The sequence below is a fragment of the Lutjanus erythropterus genome, chromosome 6, assembly GCF_056507025.1.
Source record: "Lutjanus erythropterus isolate fLutEry1 chromosome 6, fLutEry1.hap2, whole genome shotgun sequence".
Taxonomy (NCBI): Eukaryota; Metazoa; Chordata; class Actinopteri; order Lutjaniformes; family Lutjanidae; genus Lutjanus; species Lutjanus erythropterus.
The window spans coordinates 22,412,314-22,428,584 of record NC_139322.1 but is presented as its reverse complement, the minus strand read 5'-3'; the positions used below and the strand labels follow the sequence as shown (position 1 = coordinate 22,428,584).

General features: G+C 38.9%; 2 protein-coding genes across 9 annotated transcripts; one reads left to right on the top strand and one right to left on the bottom strand.

The window, feature by feature from the left end:
- Positions 1–408: 408 nt before the first annotated feature.
- Positions 409–10,960, bottom strand: nfyal (nuclear transcription factor Y, alpha, like). Of its 8 annotated transcripts, none has more exons than XM_084721185.1 (10): positions 10,816–10,960; positions 9,902–10,006; positions 6,930–7,016; positions 5,618–5,764; positions 4,896–5,027; positions 4,696–4,798; positions 4,428–4,579; positions 2,857–3,030; positions 2,209–2,319; positions 409–1,430 (listed from the first exon to the last, which is right to left on the bottom strand). In XM_084721185.1, the coding sequence occupies exons 2-10, from the start codon at positions 9,980–9,982 to the stop codon at positions 1,365–1,367; spliced, it is 1,053 nt and encodes a 350-aa protein (XP_084577311.1). In that variant the 5' UTR covers positions 9,983–10,006; positions 10,816–10,960; the 3' UTR covers positions 409–1,364. The 8 variants fall into 8 exon arrangements, with proteins under 8 accessions (XP_084577311.1, XP_084577308.1, XP_084577310.1 ...); XM_084721182.1 differs by having other exon boundaries at positions 4,410–4,579; positions 10,816–10,959; XM_084721184.1 differs by having other exon boundaries at positions 4,410–4,579; positions 6,933–7,016; positions 10,816–10,959.
- A 1,050-nt stretch (positions 10,961–12,010) lies between these two features.
- ngrn (neugrin, neurite outgrowth associated) lies at positions 12,011–14,765 on the top strand. The gene is made up of 3 exons (XM_084720009.1): positions 12,011–12,433; positions 13,929–14,039; positions 14,149–14,765. Exons 1-3 carry the CDS (start codon positions 12,189–12,191, stop codon positions 14,735–14,737), a joined length of 945 nt encoding a protein of 314 aa, XP_084576135.1. The 5' UTR covers positions 12,011–12,188; the 3' UTR covers positions 14,738–14,765.
- Positions 14,766–16,271: the final 1,506 nt, after the last annotated feature.

Sequence of the window (16,271 nt, the reverse complement as noted above, 5' to 3'; positions counted from 1 at the left end):
AGGTCAGAGTCTCACTGGAAAGACTGCTAAATTAAACGGAATCTTAATTAGTATCACTGGTAACACCTGTGTTTAACCACTATATTTATATCAATATAGCTGCCGTGTAAACGATCTGTTTTTGACCATTTCCATTCTCTGCATCTTTAACCTGGTGGTTCACTGTATTTTAATAGTAAGTACACTTTTGATTCCGCTAAATTTTTAGCAGCTGTATGGTTACTAAATACTATGGGGATTGAGATTTTATATACATGTATGTATGATTAATCTACCCCAAAGCATATTCAACAACTACACTTCCTATTAAGTTTTGACAATATTCCTAAGAATATGGGATAGCTTGAGTGAATGAAAGATGATAGTATAAAATAACCGAATACAGGAGTGGAGTAAACACAAATAACCTTCAGTCACTTAATAAAATTTAATTGACATAGATTTCAATGTCCAACCTTTTTTTTTATCATAAAAAAACATTGCAGAACTGCATCTGATGGTTAAAAAAAAATCTATTATCTACACTGAAAAAAATGAAACACTTTGGTAGACTAACCAGTAAAGAAACTACATGGATAGAATATGAAATATGATGCAGCAACACAAGTCATTTTTTCTTACAAACACTATGTATATCCACAAAATTGTATAAAATGCATCCACAGAATTGGGCAAATTAGTAAGTACATCAGATACACACTGGGGAAGAAAAGAATGTCTGTACAATATCTTCACATTTGTATCACATTTCAGTTTTTGCTTAGTGGACGCAGGTTGGACATACGGTGCCGAGTCCCTCCCCTCCATTAAATGCGTCGAAAAAATGAAATGTCAAAATAAAATACAGGGCATCACATAAAAGATAAAGGACACACATGAAGCATCAATCCTTAATGAGTGTCTATGAAAAAAAAATCTGTACCATTTACAAAAAATATTTGACGCAACACGTATCCACAAATGACAAATTCTCATCTCTTGTCAGTCCAGGGTCTGACAGAGTATGGCTCTGCAGCTGTCATTTCCTGTGTGACTAACCCTGGTTACCCATGACTTCATTATTGTCCAAATCCTTAGGGAAACGAAAGGCTGGTCCTAAGTGCTGGACCAGTTATGCTCAACATGGAAGCATCCACCATTTTAAGAGAAGAAGACCAGAGCAGTCCACATGGCCAGCTCCCTGGAAGACCAGTGTAGGAGTGGAGAGATAACAGAAGGAACCCAGTGGCAGTGCTGTGGTCTGGTGTATGACAGTGGGGCAGGAGGGAGTGACGGGGGGGAGGTGGGGCTGATGGTTTAGCTTGGATGAAGAGTCTCAGGCAGGGTAGAGTTCACAGGCAGAACTGATGATGTTGGTGACGGTGCTACGAGACTCTGATCATCTGAGCCACCGTCTCATCTGCTGCTGCCTGGGCTGCATCCTGCTGTTGCTGCACCAGAGGAGGAGACAGGATCATCATAATGAATAATGAGGAGTTTCATTCCAAGACCAAACCCTGTCCTAATTCCTCAGAATTTAAACAAATACTCCAGGGGAAGTCAGGCAGTTTAAGTGCTTAGTTGACAATTTCAAACATTAACACGTTTGAACCAGTTTTTTTTTTTTTTTAATTACTGTGCGATGGTGTAGGTGAGCAGTCTCAATCTCAATTTCAGGTATTCAAGATTTTTAGGAACAGCCTTTCAGTTAATATTCTTTACATTTACACTTATGACAGCTCACAGCAATGGTGGCTTATTTACTACCGGTTCTTCCCTGGATTTGTGTATTAAAATGTATCTAAGTGTTATCATATTCCATAATTGCATCTGCATTAATTTATTAAACAAGTTTCAAATTCACAATGTATATTTGCTTAAAAATTACATGCATTTGCCTGGCTGCTACTATTAACACTACTAGCTACAACTACTTGACTAGAGTAACACTGGAAACGGCTATAAGATATTAAGATGTTATTGAGTGTACACTGACTTCTAGTGGCTCGAGGCCTTCAGTGCACAGATAACAAATTGTAGATTCATTCTGACATGTAGTTTATGGACAGCGTACTTCTATAATGCAGCACAGAACAGTATTTCGCAAATTATATTCTTTGTGGGCTCTTGTGGGTCACATAAAATGAGGTGCTGGGCCAGATTTGGCTCACAGGCCTTGAGATTGACATGTGTAATGTAGATGATGTTTCTCTACACACAGCTTGATACCTGTGCCAGGGCCAAAGCCATTTCCTCCTTATCCTTAGGTGAAAAGAAACGTCCTCCATCCCCTCGCTTACGCTGCATAGCGTGACGGTGGCGAGACTCGTGTAGGTATTTCTGTCAGAGAGAAAGTGTATGCATTAGATCATGTCCAGAGAACAAAGCACATTTTCTTACTTGTCTCTGGTGGTAACTAGCCATGCAGGTACTTAACCAGGTTTTTTTGTCATTTAAGTTTTTATTGACTTTCTTTCATTTATTCTACATACAATCATATGACTTAGGAATGTTTTATTACATGTCAAACTTTCCAGAAATACATATCCAAAAAGGGAAAACAGAACAAACACAAACAAACAAAAACAGAAACAGTCTTGTTTCAGTGTTTTTCCAATTTCATAAAACAGGTCTTGCTGTTACAATACAGCCAGTTAACACTGGATCTGACCAGGTTTTGAAATATCCATCTCTGAGATTACATGGCTAGACAACTAGAGGTAGATGAAAGATTTTTGTACAAAATGTCTGTCAGGAATTTTTTAAAATTACTGTGAAATTAAATGGAGAGGAGTTGGCAATCATGCACAGCACAAACTGATATTCAGAATGAGCCCATCATGAAATGGTAGAAAATAAACAAGAACAAGGGCTTACCCTCCTTTCTTTGGGGATCTTGCCCTCAGCCTCCAGCTTGGCTCGGGCCTGTCTTCGCTTCAGGATGCGATGGTACTGTTTGGCATTGACGTACAGAGGTTCCTCCTCGAGCATCTCAGCCCCTGGCAAGGGGATACGCTGCATGGTGGGAACTGCACCACCGCCAGGCACCATCTGATAGAGGCAGACACACAAACAGGGGCACAGTCCTTAGAACCTAAGCCAAAGAAAGCACACATGTATATCTGCATACAACATATAAAAAAAGCAGTTACTGTGCAAATAATTAAACGAGTATCACATCAATCTTTAGACTGTTATTTAATACTGATGTACAGTGCTAAATCATAATGCAGCTGTCACATTTAAATTCTTATGTTAGCAGCACTGCTCACCCACACAGGTGTTCTCAGTCATTCTAGCTGAATGAATGTCACTGTGAATGTCACTGAATGTCATTCAGCCTCTCCACAGGCTGACACTGGGTGGAGTTATGTTGTGTTATGTATAACCAAATAGTCTGAACTACCATGAATCATAAAGGTTAATATTGTCCAGCCCTAACAAGAACAATAATATACAATCTATAAACATCTATACAGTCATTAGAAGAGGTTTATTCAGGCAAAGTATGTGAAAACACCAGTGTGCGTGGACAATGGGTGTTAGAGGCTTTAAAGATCCAGTGTGTGAGATTTAGGGGACTTTATTGACAGAATATGGGAAGAACTGAATTTAATATTCTTAAGTAGGTTTTCATAAGTGTATATTCACTTGAGAATAAGAGTTGTGTTTTCATTGCCTTAGAATGAACCATATCTACAGAGGGTGCATGTCTTCTTCCATGGAGGTTGCCATGTAGGGGTGGGTAGATCGAGATCTAAAGCCTCCACAATCTACTTTTCAGGCAAATCTTAGAGATTGTGTTATTTAATGTCCTCTTGTTACCAACCTCAACTTCAAATTAAACTCAGGTTTTGAAATTTGTGTAGTATCTGTAACACATAATGTGCAAACAGAGAATTCATAGGCTATTTTAAGCCTGTCTATAGTCTACAGGGCATTTCAACAATGAAAAAAGATTAGATTGTGGATAGGTTGGGAGTGAGGCAAGTGGTTATTCAGCTGGTTGCAATCTACAACCTCACCTCTAGATGGCACTAAATCCTTCACACTGGTCCTTAAAGTAAAACAGTAATATTCACTGTAATTAACAGCACGGTTCAACAAACCGAACAAAACCAAACTAAACCCAAAATTTCCCAACTGTGTTGCTTAAGAAGTTTCAAGGTTAATTTTATCAGCTTTTATATACAATTATCCAATTCAGACAGCAGAATTAAGCATGAATAACTGATAAGAAAATAAATTCATTACACCCCAATTTTCACAGTCTCACTATGGCAGTTATGATTAGCAAAAAAAAGTATTACTGATAAATGATTAATTACATTTACATTTGGTGATCTTAAAAGCTCTGTGACCTCCACCACACCGTACACCCTTGTGTGAGTCTACATATTTAAAAAAAAACGTAATAAGATGTTGGGTACCTCTGCACAGGGTCTTACCATGACCATTCCACCTGCATTGACCATGTTACCAGAGACGGGCAGGGTGACGGTCACAGTGCCTTGGCCGCTGTTCGTAGTGTTGGTGTTGGCACCCCCTGCCTGTACGATCTGGGCGCCTGCCAAACTGGCAGCTGGTATTGTGATCATTCCTGCAAACAGATTATCATCACAGCTCTTACCCAAAAAGACAACTTAACTCTGCTCCTGTTTAAAAAGTCTACAAAGCAGAAGGCAAACACAAGAGGTAGGAGAAGACTGAGTGTACCCTGCTGCAGGACGGTGCCATCTGCATTGACAGGCTGGTAAACGATGGTCTGTCCGTCAGCCGTCTGTGCCACCTGTTGGCCCTGCACGCTGATCTGCTGCCCCTGTGGCACCACACATAAGGAGGGAAGACACTCAGTAATCACATTAGTATTTATTTGATTAAAGACATTTTCCACTTAACTGAAGAGAATTAAATACCTGGTTCTGTCCAGCGGTGATGGCTGTCTGTGGCTGCTGAATGATGATCTGCTGGGGCTGACCCTGCTGGCCCTGCAGCTGGAGAGTCTGACCGCCCTGCAGCTGGATCTGACCTGGCTGCACCAGCTGGATCTACAATGGACATAGTAGCACAGTACACAGGCCTCAGTGCACTTTTCGATTAGATGGTAAATTCAGCACATCCTAACACTGTTTCATTTATATTTGACTGTGTTACATTAAAATATAAAGATTTGCTGCTTTGGGTTTTGGACTGCTGGTTTGACAAAAGTAGGAGTTTGTGCTTTTGGGCTGTGTTTTTTTTTTTTTTTTTTAACTTTTTATGTTATTTTAGGGTGATATCAATATGAACATATCTCGATAAATACATGTGTATGATCATATGTGTGGGTATGTGTGTATATGTGAAGATTTTGTTGGTTATTTAGAGATGGATCCTCTACTAGGTTTTTATTTTGGTTATTATTGGTGTTTAATTTCAATATTTTTTATTTTTTTGTGTGTTTGTGTCCAGTTGGGAAATCTACATCGAATTTGTTCTCATCTGTCTTCTTCAAAACAAACCCTAATACAAAATAAATAACGCAGGTCTATTCACCTCTACCAACACTATTTCCCAGAGAACATTATGTCCTAGTACAGGTGAATGTGGTATAATTTGAATACAGATCTTTATCTAGTAACTGAGCCTAATCCCGTACCTGCTGTAGTCCCTGGGCTCCAGATACAGGGACCTGCATGATGGTTTGACCCTGACCCCCCGACATGGCCTGCACCATTATGGGTTGTCCTGATGATGTGATGAGCTGCCCACCGCTGACCTGGACCATCAGAGGCTGCCCCTGGACCTACAGACAGATGCAGACAGCTGTTATAGGAGCACTGCTAGTGTCTGTTACCTGAGTATCATGTACTGGTGACTCACAAAATGGCAAGCAAATGATGTTGAGTCAGGACCATCCAAGATACCACATAACGGATAAAAGTATTTGATGATTTCCTGCCATTCTCTCTGCTTTTTGGGATGTAACTACATTAAGCCATCCCATTCCATTGTGGATCCAAAATGTAGCCCATATACAGTATATTATCAATTAGAGCTTGACCAATATCAGCCACCTGATGTTATTGGCCCAATTTTGGCCTATCACAGCTATACTCTGATATGTAAACCTTTTTGTCTTCTTTTCTTTTTGTACAGAACATTTTATGCATATTTGACCCTTTTTCTTAATTCATACACACACAAATATTGTGTCTGATAACCACATTTGAGGGCCAAAAAATGTGTGTTTATGTATTTCTACATTCTGTATATAAAACATCAGATCTGGCCCCAAAAATCCATGATTGGTTGACCTCTATTCTTAACTATTTTTGTCATGAAGTTAGCCTACAATGGTAAAATACAAAACCTCCTTTTCACTTGATTTGTTTAAAAGCAAATTAATTTGCATTCACATCTGCAACTTGACAAGTATAGCTGGTCAAACTTGCATTCATAAACGAGTGAGTGACCACAATAGATGACTGAATGAAAGCTTGTGGTAGCAGTCGTACCATAGTGAAAAAAATGCCAGAGGAAAGGAGCCCACTGACATTTTCCTTCAAAACAATAAGAAAAATATGGCTAGATGATGATAAGTGACAGCCAGTAATGACTATGGATCCATGCTGCTTAAACGCCGGTTCTTCTGCAAAACACAACCACATGAATGACTCATATTTCAAAAGTAACCGTCTGACTTGTATAACTTGCTTTTAAAAGCAAGAGAACATAACTCAGACAAACAGTCTTTTGACAGTCATGAGAGCATAAGCGAAAACCCGAGGTCGACACACAACACACTGTGCTGAGGGACATGCAGGTCAGGCAGCTGGAGACATGCTGGGGGAGAGAAGATGAACCGAACAGCACAGAGATGGGTCATGAAAAACAGCCCGGGCTGTGGCATGCAAACTCGGAGGCTGCAACACCGTCATGACACTGACACAGGGCGGCGGTGACACCACTACCTGGAGTGTCTGCACCTGCTGGCCTGAGGCCGTCACCACCGGCGCCTCTGTTTGCAGCTGCACAGCCGTCACTGTGCCCTGTGTCTGCAGGCAAGGCAGGATAATACAGTCTCAGACAAGTTATTATCAGGAAAATAGGTTGGATCCTGAAGCAGCTGGAACGCTTTAAAGGAACAGTTCATTCCAAAATCAAAACTACATATTTTTCATCATACCTGTAGTCCTTTTTATCCATCTAGATTGTTTTCATGTGAGTTACTGAGATATTGGATGTAGAGATGTACACCATCTCTCAAATGTAATGGAACTAGACTGCTGTTGAGATAGTCATTATCTACTGTGGGATAGTCATTATCTACTCACCTCCATGCCAATTGAAGGTCAGGTTTAGTTTTTTAGTCCACAAAAAACTGCTGGAGTTGCAGAATCTTCCAAGCAACAGAAGTGAATGGTGACCAGTTTTCAAATGTTAAAAATAAAATAAAATAAATAAATAAAAATAAAAATCCATAAAAATGCCTCCATACTGCTCGTCTGGTGTAATCCAAGTCTCCCAAAGACCCAACACGCCAAGTTGACTAAAAAAAGTAAGGTGTAATTTACACAATATCTTTAGCCTGAATCTTCACTGTAGGTCCTTAGCTTGGGACCACATTAATGTACACATGCACACTGTCTGAACCAGGTGTGTGTGGTGTGATGGTGTGCAGATGGCATGTCAGGATTTTAGGAAACTTGGATCGTGCCAGACGAACACTATGGAGGCATTTTATGTTTTTTTTTTCCTATTTGAAAACGCTGTTTTCCTATGAAACTCCAACAGTGTTTTGTGGACTAACAAAATGAACCCAACCCTCCATCGGTATGAGGGTGAGTAGATAATGGCTGAATTTTCATTTTTGGATGAACCATCCCTTTGCGCACCACAAGCTATGTCTTTTTCCAAGAATCATGACCGAGTTACTTCAGATAATCCACAGACCTTGCTGCGAGCAGTTTCATGTAGGGACCATTTTCATTCTACCAACTACATCCACCAATGGCATCACCATGCAGAAGGAAGCGTGCATCTACTCCCCTTTTCCTGACTCAAATTTCAACACTTCTCAGTAGATTTCTCAAACCATATTTGACATCTGAGTACAAGCAGCTCAATGTTTATTATTTAAATAACTGGTTTAATCATCCAACTGTTAACATGTATGTTACATTCTAACTGTTTGTAATTATTTTTTGTGATTTTACACAATGTTTGCACCTAGCTTCCTATGGCCATTTGGAATTTTTAGCCAAACGGGCTTTACATTTGGAATGGCAAAGCCAGTCTTCAGAAAACTTCCATACAGTCAACACTCCTACACAGAAGGTTGGACAACGTTCCACTGTCAAACATCTCTGCCCAAAGAAGAAATTGGCTGGTACTACCTAAACTTCTATCATTCTCCCTTAATATACTGAATAAATAATATTAGAATTAATATTCTGCCCATGTTTTTAGTCTTTTTTATAAATAAGAACTGACAATGAGTTAAGAACACAGCCATAGCGGTATGCTTTCCTAAATGAAGAAAAGACAGCTCATTTAGTTTTCTGATCACATCACTACATAACTCAGAAATGTTCAGGCAAGTTTAATATTTGGTTATTTGTGATGCTATGTATTAATGCAATTCAAGGATATCGCTGCATTTTTTGTTGAACGATTTGGTTGTGGACGTGTGGATTTGGTATAGTTATAAGACGCTTGGGACTCCAGAGGCAGCTCTGTATAGGAGCATGTGCTGAGTCACACACCCTACATCATGCTTTGCTTTTCGATGACATCAAGCTCTCTCACACAGAGGTAAACATTTTGGCTGTGCAGGCTGCTTGCTTCAAACTACATGAAAAAAGTACTTGTGTGATCAATCTATTTTAGTAACTCTGAATTTAATAATAGAGGCAATAGATTAGAAACACAAATAATTTTCCAGACTCTCTTCTCTTTTTTTTCCATACTTATCCAGACCTGGAAATGACTCAATTCAAATTCCATACTTTATAGCAGTGTTCCCCAACCCTGGTCCTCAGGGCCCACTGTCCCGCATGTTTTAGATGGTTCTCTGCTCCAACACACCTGATTCAAATGATCAGGTTGTTGTCAGGCTTCTGCAAAGGCTTGATGACGAGCTGATCATGTGATCAGTGGGTCCTGAGGACCAGGGTTGGGGAACACTGCTTTATAGGAACCCTGAGCTAAGGAGGATGCCATTAATGTTTACACCTGCACAGTGATGAGCACAAGCGTCTAATCCATGAGTAGATGCATGCTTCCTTCCACACGGTCAAACAGCTGACAGATATAGTTCAATCCACGAAAGTAGTTCCAACATGATACTGCTCACAACAAGGTCTGTGATTGTGAGTGACCGGGTCATGATTTCTGGAAAAAGACCTTACTATTGAATTGTTAAAATGTGTGTTTTTTTCTTGTGCTTTTAACACCACAAGCTGAATGTCATCTAGTTCTATTCTATTCAAGAGAAGGCAGACATTTCAACAGTTGATATCTCCAAAACTTGGCAACTTACACCAAAACAGTCTAGATGGATAAATGGACTAGTTGCACAGCAGACATTTTGATTTGTCATACTGGGAAACTCACAGGTGTATTAATGATTGTTGCATTCCATTTAGGGGAAGTCCTTCTATTGTGTGTGCTGGTTCATTATGACTGTTACTGGGGAAATTAATGAAACTGAGCTGTAATTGCTGTTATTAAGTCCACCTGTGTTCTGCTCTGAAAAGTCAAAATGTCTGTCGTGTAACCAGTCCAAAGCATTACAGGCCAGAGGAAAAATATGCATTTTTGATTTTAAGGTGAACAGTTAATTCTGGGTACCTGTGATCTTTTCAGTAGATAATTTAATTGTTGATGGTAAGGCAAAGTGTATCAAAACCAAATCTATCCGAGTAAATTCAGAGCTCACCTGCTGTTGAATCTGTCCATTGGCAGTCTGCACAACTATCTGCTCTCCAGTAGTGGTGGTTGCAGTGGTGTACTGCTCCATTGCTTGTTATTGAGACAGTCCTCTCTTGAGACAAAAGGCAGACACATACACACAGTATTTGCACAAGTTAGCTTTAAAGCTTTAAGTTATTATTGTAGTTATAAGAAGCTCACAACCTTCTTGACCACCCAGAAAGAAAAGCTAGATTGGTCTTTCCAATTGTTATTTAACGTTGCTGTTGCCACTTCATTGTCAGCGGTAGACGTTATTAAAATATGGACATATTGGCGGCCTCTCTTTATTTTACTCATCACGCCAACTTATATCAGAATATGTCAAATGTTACGTGTGAAATTAGCTGATATAATATTTATATTTACAGCGCAATGGGTGATATATGTCAGCTGCTGGCTCGATTAACAGGCTGTTTTGGTGAGAGCTAACAAGCTAGCGTCAGTCACAGCTAACGTTAGCTAGCTAAAAAGCGTGGTAAATGCCAGAAAGCATACAGCTGAAGCTGGTTAACAGTTAAACTGCTAACGTCAGTCTCTGGGTGGCTTGTTGTTTGTTATAGCAGATGATAATTTGCTGGGTAACGTTTGCTGATGGCCGGACGTTGGCTTTATCAACCACCCCTTTGTTTGAGACTCGATATTTCGGCTAACTAGCTAACGTTAGCTGGGGCTTGTCGACCACCACCACAGATCATGTTTCCTCACAGGAGCCAAGAACAAGCACTTATTTGCAGCCTAACTAACCAGCCCGGGACGCAGCGGTCGGACTCAAACTGCCATTCGATTTTTTTGCATTTAGCAGGGTTAGTAATTTGGTTGGTCCATAGCAAACCAATCCGTGCTGACAACTACCAATGCCTTCAATCGGGTCTCCCTTACCGTATCTCCGCTGTCCGGTTTCCCTCTGATTGGCTCTAGTACAGCTCGCTAAAGCCCAATCAACAAAGTGAGCGGACAAAATGGCGCAAATGAAACAACGGCGCCTGGGAGGAGGTGCGCAGCTGCGTGACACGTGAATACGGGGACAGAGCGGGGTGGCGGGGCCGTGCGGACCGCCAGATGTCGCCATTTATCGCCGGCATAATTTTTTGTCCCCTTTGACAGCCCCGGTGAGATATATTCTTTCTTCTATAAATATTTGATATTATTAATGTCATCATAATTATGAGTAAATATAACATTAATCTCTTTCTTTCCCATTCATTTAATATGTTTTCTCCTTCCTAATGCATTTTGGTTTGCTGGAGAGTGTCATGAACAAACCCCTCTCCATCATATTTTATCATGTTTATGTATATATCAAGTTGTATCTTTAATATACGTGTGAACAAATAAATCAGATCACACTGCGACATAACTGCTTTAAAATATCTTTGTTGTGTATTTATTCACATAATTGTCTCAAAGGGTCTCAAAATATTAAATGATTTGTGATATGCTGTTATGTCTGGCTGTGTATCGAAATCTAGATAAGAACTATTAAACTGACTTCTGGAATGTGAAGATTCCTTACCTTAAGTGCATTTAATTTACTATGTACAAATATTACTAATTTATATTTATTGATTTTTTTTTAAATCAATTTTATTTATCGGCAACTAAGCCTTGCTGTTTTGAATTTGTTTATACTGTTATAATATCAGTATTCTTAATAGACTTGTATGTACTGTATTGTACTAAATAAAATTTGAAAAAAATCTTCTAATGATCTATTCATTGGATTATTGCAAATCGAAATTACACATAGCTGTAGAATTAGCCTTTGTGTTTCAAGTGAACCCCTTTGTTCACTTCAAATACACAAAAAATGACGCATAAGTTATAAATGTAGAAATTAAGTTATGGACAAATAAATACATAGAGAAATTCAGAAGTATGTAAATGTAAAAACACAGAAATAGCCTTTGTCATTATCAAAATTTATGTTTATTGTTTTTAATGTATTTGAGTATTTATTTCTAAATTTATTTTTGTACTTATGTTTGTCATTTTTTGCCCTCCTGGTCTTCTTAATAATTGCACATCCAGTCCGCTAGGTGGCAGCACCGTAACGTCTCTATGCTGTGAAAGGCATGTTTGAGGAAGCTCATACACGAGTTACTGTGGAGGTAACGTTAGTTTCTGGTGAAGGTGGGTCCTCTGATTTAAAATAGCGAGCAGACTGACTTGTGTCTGACTGCCTGAACCTCCTCTTTACCAAAACAAGCGGATGATATCGGCTCTAACAGGGAGCACACGGTGAATCTGTGAGCATGGCTCGACCTCTCCGGCTCCTCTCCTTCCTCTCCAGGCTCGGTGCTCTGTCTGTGAGACCCGCAGCTCCCGTTCACAGCTGTAGATTTGCCAGCAGAGGAGCCAGCAGGGTCTGGACGGGACAGAGACCTGAGGACAGAGACAGCAGAGTGTCAAACAGAGCATCAAGATACAGAGATGAGATGTCTGATGAAGAGCTGGGACTGGAGGAGGATGTAGAAGACAAGCTGCAGGCCCTGGTTGAGTAAGTGTCAAAAAGTAATTAAGTACATCTACACAAGTACTGTACTTAAGTGCAAATGTGAGGTACTTGTACTCTACTTGAGTATTTCCATTTTATGAAACTATGTATTTTGCTCCACTACATCTCAGAAACAATATTGTACTCATTATTATTATTATTATTATTATTATTATTATTATTATTATTATTATTATTATTATTTCTAAACAATTTCTTATACCACTCCTGTCCAGTGAAAACAATATATCTCTAAATATTAGAGGTGAAAGAAAATAACAAGGCACTTATTTGTCCCAGTGTTTTGTGATACTGTATACATTCTCAAAAACACTTTTGTTATATCATGATACATGCAAAAATTTGTGGCAGTGGTTCATTTGGTCTTGTGTTTCAACCCTCAGTTGCTGGATAGCAGTGTTGTTATCTATCGTCAGTGTTCTCATTGCATGAAAAGTATTTCTCTAACTCAGATTTTATGCTGTATGTTGGACTGGTCTTCATACTAAGCCAGTTTCCCTAAAATTAATTAATATATCGCAATATATTGAATTGTAACCCCTGTATCGCGATACACCAGATTCTTGCCAATACACACAGCCTTACCAAATCTGTTGATTTTGATTTTGAGTTTTTGTGATAAACTGAAGGATGATGTGCTCCTTTATGATTTGGGAAAATTGTTCTACTTCTCAAAGCTAAATAAGCTATAAACTATAAAACCTTCTTGGATTAGCTGTGAAGTGCGTTGACACAAAGCCGAACAGTGATGCTACAAACATATGTTAAGTACATTTTGCCAACAATACTTGCATACTTTTATTTAAGTAAGTGTTTAAATGCAGGACTTTTACTTGTAGTCGATTACAGAGTTGTGTTTAGAGGCCAGCCAATATATCAGCTGACCAATATTATCGATTGTATTGGTATCAGCATATATGTTGTTCAATATGTGCATACATGAAAACTTTTTTCTTTAACACAACATAATGCAGATTATTACTTAGCTTTAAAGGCATTATTTTAAGTATATTTGATACTCTTAATTAATTCAGATTTAATATATTCATGTAATAGCTGTTTTTTTTTTTTTTAATTTACTGTTTCAGTGTCCTGATATCATTTTGGACAATAGAATTTATTGCTAAACTATAAAATATTCTTCCTCAGTTGCATATCTTTATTGCAAGTGTCAAGCACTTTTGAGGGATCTTTGCAAAAAAATTGTGTTATTCTGCATATTTTATATTATATTCTGTATAAAGATTAGGCCGATATAGCCATTGAAAATTTCTTACTCCCTCATATTTCTGTCGGACTCTAAAATCCAGTATTGATCGGGGCCCCATTGATATTAGTACTGCAGCAAAGGATCTGAATCCGTATTTCACCACTGGTAGCAGTAATCACACATTATTCTGGTGTAAAAAATAACTTGAAGTACAATGTCTTCTGTACAATCTTGAATCTTCTACTCATTCTCCTGTGTGTTTTTCAGTGAGGGCAGAAAGAGGCAGAAGACTGTGAAGTATCACATACTGAGAAGACAGATGACTCCATCAGGAGCTCCACAGAGAAAGCTCACCTGGGACGCTATCGAGCAGATCAGGTGAGGAGCTTTGTTATCTCGGTCCAACCACTCACCCAAGAAATCGCTTTTCTGTCTTAAATGGTTCTGCTTAGACAGGCCTTTAAATGAAGTGTCACTCAATTCTCAGATATCTGAAGCAGGAGCAGCCAAATGAGTGGACCGTCGAGAGTCTGGCTGACGGCTTCTCCGTCCCCCCTGATGTCATCCTGAGAGTCCTCAGGAGCAAGTTTGTCCCTGCTCCTCAGAGAAAAGCTAAGCAGGATGCTAAAGTCATGGCTGGACTCGGTCAGCAGGTGTTGCCTTCAGGTGCTGAAACAGGGCAGGACAGACTGAAGCTGCTTGGAAACCAGACACCAGCTGTGCTTCCACCCGGAAGTAAAGACGGTGCAGTGGTGCCAGTGGCTGACCAGACTCTGATGCTGCGAGGTGAAAGCTCAGGATCCCTGGCTAAGAGTCCCGCACCTGTGACTGTTCTGCCCTCCCAGTTCAGTACTGGTTATGGTAAAGATGCCCCAGTGACAAGATCAATAGAAGAGAACAGCAGCACTAACACAGATCCCACAGACGAAGACAGAGAGGATGAGGAGAGCTGGGACGGACAGGTCTTGACAGAAGAAGACCTGAGGGAGTTTATGGACATGGAAAAGCCGTCTCCTGTGGTGCAAGTTGGGAAAGACTTCTTTGATGTAGACGGCAATTTTTTATATAGAATCTGAGGACTTCTGAGTTAAACTGTTGGATAATGGTATGTTCAGGTTGGCACTTGATCAATAATAATCTGATCATTGACTTTCTGAAGAGTTTATCATTGTCCAGGCTAATCTGGAAAAATAAAACAATGTCTGCATTCATTTATTACAGTGGTAGTTGTTTCATGTAACTAACTACATTTACAAATCTAAATAATAATGCAATAAACCCTGAGAGACCGTGGTTTATAGAGATTTTAGAACAGCTCAGGGTCATTGTCATGTCATCTTTCTTTTCTTTGTCTTCCTCCTCCATCTCTGTCAGCCACTCATATATGCTTTGCCCACCCAATTCAAAACAAAATCTGACATTTTGAACTTTTTTTGGCACAGTAATAGTGATGTAATCCAGTCACAGGTGCGTGTTTCTAGAATATTTTACAACAGCTTTGAAAATGGTTCAGTCAATCATAATCAAGAACCAAAACTATCCATTTTATAATGTACTTTTTACTTCACTACAGTTATCTGAAAGCTTTTACTTTACAAATTAAGATGTGCATGCAAAACATATGAAGAGCTCATAAAATATGATGCTTTGTTATAAATAAAAAAAAAACAAAAGTTTATAAAAGGACAGCTGAAATGATTAGTCAATAAATCAATAAGTCATGGGAGTGAAAATGATGTGGCAGTCATTTTCAGCTTCTCAAAGGTGAAGATTTGCTTCTTTTCATTTTAATTATTTTAATGATGTTAATTTATTCTCAATCATTTTGAGTTTTGTACTATTGATTGGACAAAACAATCACTGTGAAGGTGTCATTTTGGGCTCTGAGTCATTGTGCCTGCATTTCTCATTGTTTGTCAGAATCTTTTCATGCAAAACACTTGTTTAACAGAATAATGTCGTAATGAAAATAATCATCAGTTGCAGTCGTGTACAAAATAGTTCAGAATGAGCTCAGCGAACTACAGCAGTAAAATCCAGCTTTCACATTAATGCACAAGTAATAATAATCTAATAATATAATATATAATAATACCACAGTCACAGGGGACATTTTTTGCTGTGAGTAATTATACTTTTCATATGTTAAGGAACATTTTTAATGCTCGACTTTTACTTGTAACAGAATATTTTACAATGTGGTATTATTACATTTACTTAAGTACAAGATATTCCACTACTGATTTATTTCAGCGTTTGTTCCCCCATGTCTGTATCTGCTGATATCTGTATTTATTATTAAAATCACATTCAGGAATAAATCTAGAAGAAGGTAAACAGAAATAAAACCTGACATACATGGAGCTTTTGTGAAATCAGGCCACAGGACACAGATGAAACTCAAGTTGTACTTAATCCTTCAACCAGAATGTGTTTTAGTAACTGATCCTCTTATAAATCATGTGAAAGTGTCATCGACTGATGACTGAGAGACTGACAAAAAAACAACCATATAAACTACGTCAGTCAGCCACAGCAGGCGTGTCGAAATTTGCTTTTATTTTTGCTGAAGGCTTCATTTTCTCAGCTCATTTTGTGACTCTCTAACAA